The 5,534-nt window shown below is 53.7% G+C and overlaps 1 protein-coding gene across 1 annotated transcript; it reads left to right on the forward strand.

Annotated features, from left to right (window-relative positions):
* The first annotated feature begins 120 nt into the window (after window positions 1–120).
* Window positions 121–5,492, forward strand: PITX1 (paired like homeodomain 1). Its single transcript, XM_004384705.1, has 3 exons — window positions 121–289; window positions 2,610–2,842; window positions 4,950–5,492. Exons 1-3 carry the CDS (start codon window positions 121–123, stop codon window positions 5,490–5,492), a joined length of 945 nt encoding a protein of 314 aa, XP_004384762.1.
* Window positions 5,493–5,534: the final 42 nt, after the last annotated feature.

Here is a 5,534-nt window from a genome sequence, read left to right on the forward strand (position 1 = left end):
GCGGGCAGCCCCTAGGCGCAGCCGCTTAGGCACCGCGCTCTTGTCCCCGCAGGTCGCAGCCAGGCCGGCCGGGCGCGCCCAGCCCCGGCTCCTGGAGCGCCCGCCGCGGTCCCCACCTCCATGGACGCCTTCAAGGGGGGCATGAGCCTGGAGCGGCTGCCGGAGGGGCTCCGGCCACCGCCGCCACCGCCGCACGACATAGGGCCCGCCTTCCACTTGGCCCGCGCCACCGACCCTCGCGAGCCGCTCGAGAACTCGGCCAGCGAGTCGTCCGACACGGAGCTGCCAGGTAAGAGAGGCTCCCCGCGCGGCGCGCACGGAGCCTTCCCCGGGCGCAAGACGCGGGGAGCCAGGAGCACGGCCTGGCGCCCGCGCGGGACAGTGAGATTCTCTTTCCTCCCGTGAGCTTTCCTTTTCCCGTTCTCGACCTGATGGTGAAAGCGGAAATTTACACAGACACACACACGAAGGCACTTCCACGAGGTCCCCACGCGCCAAGAGGCCGGCAGATGCAAAGACCTATGACCAGAGGGCCAGCTGACAGCCCCTCTTGATCAGGAGCAAATAGAACGAAAAGAGAATTGAGTTCGCGCCGCTGGGTTCCTGAGGCCGATCAGAGGGAGAGAGTAGATTCAGACGGGAATGGGGGCGGCGACCGAAAGTGCCCAGAGAGACACAGAGGGGCAGACACCCCAACAGTGGGTGACAGACTAAGAGGAAGAAATCGAAGAGAAGGGAGAGAACGGGAAAAAAAAGCAAAAAAGCAAACTGGGACGGGGTGAGGATGTCAAGGAAAGGAAGGCACGGAGGAGAGAGAGAGTGAGAGGGCCACAGAGCGAGGCCCTGGTCCCGACAGGGCCAGCCCGAACTCTGATCGAAAGATTCTGGCTCCAACTGCACTGCCGAGCACTGAGCCTCCAGGCCGCCCAGCCAGGGCTCCGATGCAGCTTGTACGTCTCCCTCGGCGCTGTCTTTTTGTCCGAGCTTGAACTTTTTCCCCGCCGCCAGCAAGACTGGCGAGTGGGCGGCGCGGGCCAAGTAGAAGACGGCTAGTAGCTCCCGGCCGATCCTGGCCGCCTGGGTTTCCGAGCGGCTCCTGCGCTGGCGGTCCTAACTCGGCGCTGCCGCCGAGCTCCGGACTGCCCCTGGTCCACAGGCACCTCTTTCTGCGTTCATTTCTTAATCCGCCGCTAAGTGTTTCTCTTCGCGTTTTTAATCTCTTATTTGTTTCTGTTTTGCATCCCTAAGTGCCTTTTTCTGAAGGGTTTTGTTTGCTTGGTTTAAAAACAATCAACGCTGGACTGTGCTTTTGTTTTCAAAAGTTTTAAAGCGTGGTCTTTGGTTTTTCTTTTTAAAACCCAGAGAAATATATAGTTATAGACTGATTTTAAAACTAAATCTAAAACGATTAAACAATTTACTGTATTTTTCGAATTAATAGGAATACACTAGGTGTATTTCTCTGGAATTTAAAATATCTATATGCAAAAATATTCTTATAAGGATTTTTTTAAGTTGATCCAAAATGGCGTATTTCTTTGGGATGTTCTTAAAATCTATTTACAATGGTTATTTTGAGGATTTAAATTATCTAATTATAATGTATTTCTCTGTGATTTAAATTTTATCTTTACCAGGGCGTTGGTTATTGGGAGGCAGTTAAAAATCTATCTACAATGATACATGGATTGTTTTAATCACAGAGAAAGAAATGGCGATGTCTGCCTAGACTTTATACACATACAGCACTGTTTCTGGTTAGGTGTCTGTTTGCACACAGGTTTCTGGCTTCTTAATCTGCATTTGCCCTGTGTTCCTACCTGCTTAGTTTTGAGCATTTGTGACCCTTTATGTGTTTTAAGGCATAGAGCTGTGAGCTTTTCTGGGCTGCTGTGTTTCGCTTTTAAATTCTTTTTCACGTTTCAGTGTTTGTATGATTGCATGTGGTTTGTGTAGTTTCAAAGAGAGAGCGCACGCTATCAAAAGCTTAACAGGGTCTCCTAGACTGTCTGGGATGATGTTGGAGAGGTTTTATAGGCCTTGGGACTGGAGGCCTGGAGCTAAGGCCCAGAACCGGAGCTAAGGCCGAGAACCGGCTGTGTTCTGGCTGTGTTGTGCCTGCCCACCCTGACCGAGGCCTCCCACAAACCCTGGGGAGAAAAAGAGGGGGCTACAGGCCACAGCCTAGCTCGTGCTTCACCGACCCCACTGGCTTCAGGAAAGAAAAATCTGAACTTTCCTAGATCCTAGTTCAGAAAACCAGAGACTCCTCATATTTAGAGCCCCAAGAGCCGCAAAAAAGTGTACATTTACCGGTGACAGCACAGCAGGGCCCCAGCTTGAGCTCAGGCTTGGGCAACAGGCCCTGCCCAGCCAGGAACCCAGGCTCACGGCTTCAGCTCCTTAACTCTTCTCCCCCGAACGCCAGACAAGCAGTGCCTACTGACGACCAGGCACCAGGGTGGGCTCTTTCCAATGCGGATAATTCCTGGGCCTATGGCAGGAGGGAGGGCAGTCGCCAACACTGTGGCAGGTGCTTCGGTGGAGCCGGGACGGGGTGCTATGGGCATAAGCCCCAGGTGACCGGGGCCCTGTCCTGCCTGCTGCAGAGAAGGAGCGCAGTGGGGAACCCAAGGGGCCGGAGGACAGCGGTGCAGGCGGCGCGGGCTGCGGCGGCGCGGAGGACCCTGCTAAGAAGAAGAAGCAGCGGCGGCAAAGAACGCACTTCACAAGCCAGCAATTGCAAGAGCTGGAGGCCACGTTCCAGAGGAACCGCTACCCCGACATGAGCATGCGGGAGGAGATCGCCGTGTGGACCAACCTCACTGAGCCGCGCGTGAGGGTGAGCCCAGGGCATGGACCTAAGGGGCCTGACTCACCTAGGGGGACCCGCACAAATAGCTGCCGCTGCCTTTGCTGCAGTCCTAGAAAGCTTAGACCGGTGCTCAGACTTTCACCCTTAATCCCACCACTCAGACTTGCTCCTTCTCTCCACGGAAGGAGACCCCGCTTTAACTTCTGGCCATTTCCGTGTCTCCTAAGGCCTTTAGCTGCTAGCGCCTTGCCCCTCCGCTGGCTAGCATCCCGTCCGACTCCTGTGACCTGCCTCCTACCTGACCCTCGGCTCTGCCAAAGCCTCAGCCCAAAGACCTGTGGCCCAGGGAGCTCTCCCACACCCTGTAGGGTCCAGGGCCTACTCAGATGGATGTTAGCGGGACACCCTAAACCAGAGCCTCTGGGGACCTCAGGAGCTGCTGGTGCCACCCCCCCCCCCCGCAAAAAAAAAAAAAAAAAAAAAACTGTTGCCGTCAAGTTGATTCCAACTCATAGCAATCCTACAACAAAGACCAAAAAAAAAAAAGGGAAACGGACGTCCTGCCTGGCCACCTCAAAGAGATCTAAACGGTGCATAGGTTTGGCGTCTCAAAACTTCCTGGGGCAGTGATCCCATCATACACCCAGTCTCTCCAAAATCTCGGGATATTTGCCACCTAACTCTTCCCCTGGCCATTCAGCCAGAAAGTTGGACCTTTTGCCTGATGCCCTTTCCTATAGAGCTCTGGTCAGGTCAGGTGATGGCGGTGCTGGTGGCGGAGTGGCCCTGGAACCAAGTCCCTTGTCCGATGTAAGTGTTCAGACCTAAGACCAGACTGCAACTCCCGCTCCTCACCCTTTGGTTCCCAATAAAAGCAAGGCTTTCCCACCGGGGCAGCTAGAGAATCATTTCTACCCTGGGTGCGCAAATATTTAATCAGATATTGGGAGCACCTCCCCAGCCAGACCAAAGTCCCACCTGGCCAGCAGACTCCCTGCTATAACCCCAGCCCTCACCCTTCCTCAGTCAGGTTGGCTACCCGGGTGGGACACAGGGTGAAGACACAGCATTTACTAATCCTAAACTCACTAATCCTGCCCTGGTTTATAATAGTAGGGGTGGGGTGGGGGTGGAATCAGCCAGTGTCGGTACTGGGGACAGAGGAAGCTGAGATGCAGAGGTCCAGCATTCCAGCTAGGGAAACTCAGCCCAGGGCTGGAGGAGGGACCAGGAGAACAGAGGGCATTTGGTGGGAGGATAGGAGAGGATCAGTGAGGACAGGAGTTGGGAAAGGTGAGGTTCTTACCAAATTTTATGGGAGAAAGTGGAGGGGGAGATTAGAGTGAAACTAGTAAGAAGTGAAAGGAAATTAAGTATTTGCGGAAGAACACATTTGGCATATATTTCGGCGGCAGGAAAGAAATTAAATATTTAAGGGAGAAGCGAAAGGATCAAGTTTTTGAGAAAGGAAAGAACTATTTAAGGAAGCAGAGAAGGTCAGATATTTGGAAATAATGAAAAAACTAAATATTTGGGAAGAATAAAATGGATAAAAAATTGGAGATAAAAAAGAAAACGGACTATCTGAGGTAGAAAAAAGAGATTCAGAGAGCGAGGTGTACTGAATGCAAATAAACATCTGCAGCAGAAACAAAAATATAAATTTGCCAATAAAGATGAAAACAGACCATCTGAGGGATGAAACATAAATTGAAGAATTGGGGGAGTAGGAAGATCCTATGTTTAAGGGATGAAAAATACCTTTGTATTTGTGGGAGAGAAAAAGGGTAACATATTTCGGACATATACCCGTTTAGGGGAGAAGGCAGAGAATGGAATGTTTGGGAGAGGAAAAAAGAAGAGTATTTGTTAAAACAAAGAGGATCCCTATTAGGAGAAGAAAACCAGTTTAATTTGGGAAAGAGGCTAAAGATCTGAAAAAGGAAAACACTAGTATTTTCTGAGGACAGGAAAGGAATCATTATAGAGACGGCAAGGGCGGAAATTTCGGTCGGAGAAAAACAATATTCGGAGAGAAGGAAGCGGGCAGAGGACTCAGGGTGGCGGGAGGTGGGGGTGGGGGTCGCCTTCCCGCCCTCGGCAACCCTGACCCTTTTCCCGCCCCCTCCCCCAGGTCTGGTTCAAGAACCGGCGAGCCAAGTGGCGGAAGCGCGAGCGCAACCAGCAGCTGGACCTGTGCAAGGGCGGCTACGTGCCGCAGTTCAGCGGCTTGGTGCAGCCCTACGAGGACGTGTACGCCGCCGGCTACTCCTACAACAATTGGGCTGCCAAGAGCCTGGCGCCAGCGCCTCTCTCCACCAAGAGCTTCACCTTCTTCAACTCCATGAGCCCGCTGTCGTCGCAGTCCATGTTCTCGGCACCCAGCTCCATCTCCTCCATGACCATGCCATCAAGCATGGGCCCTGGCGCCGTGCCTGGCATGCCCAACTCGGGCCTCAACAACATCAACAACCTCACCGGCTCCTCGCTAAACTCGGCCATGTCGCCGGGCGCCTGCCCGTACGGCACACCCGCCTCGCCCTACAGCGTCTACCGGGACACGTGCAACTCGAGTCTAGCCAGCCTGCGGCTCAAGTCCAAGCAGCACTCGTCGTTCGGTTACGGCAGCCTGCAGGGCCCGGCCTCGGGCCTCAACGCGTGCCAGTACAACAGCTGACCGCCCAGCCCGGCCTTGCGGGCCGGCGGCCGGCACGGCGCC

This window comes from Trichechus manatus, unplaced genomic scaffold, assembly GCF_000243295.1.
Source record: "Trichechus manatus latirostris isolate Lorelei unplaced genomic scaffold, TriManLat1.0 scaffold00127, whole genome shotgun sequence".
NCBI lineage: Eukaryota > Metazoa > Chordata > Mammalia > Sirenia > Trichechidae > Trichechus > Trichechus manatus.

Excerpts from the sequence above, each read along its gene's own strand:
- PITX1 (XM_004384705.1), top strand. The coding sequence starts at position 121 with ATGGACGCCTTCAAGGGGGGCATGAGCCTGGAGCGGCTGCCGGAGGGG. Across the intron at positions 290-2,609 it reads GTCCGACACGGAGCTGCCAG|AGAAGGAGCGCAGTGGGGAA; the intron begins GTAAGAGAGGCT and ends TGCCTGCTGCAG. Across the intron at positions 2,843-4,949 it reads TCACTGAGCCGCGCGTGAGG|GTCTGGTTCAAGAACCGGCG; the intron begins GTGAGCCCAGGG and ends CCCCTCCCCCAG.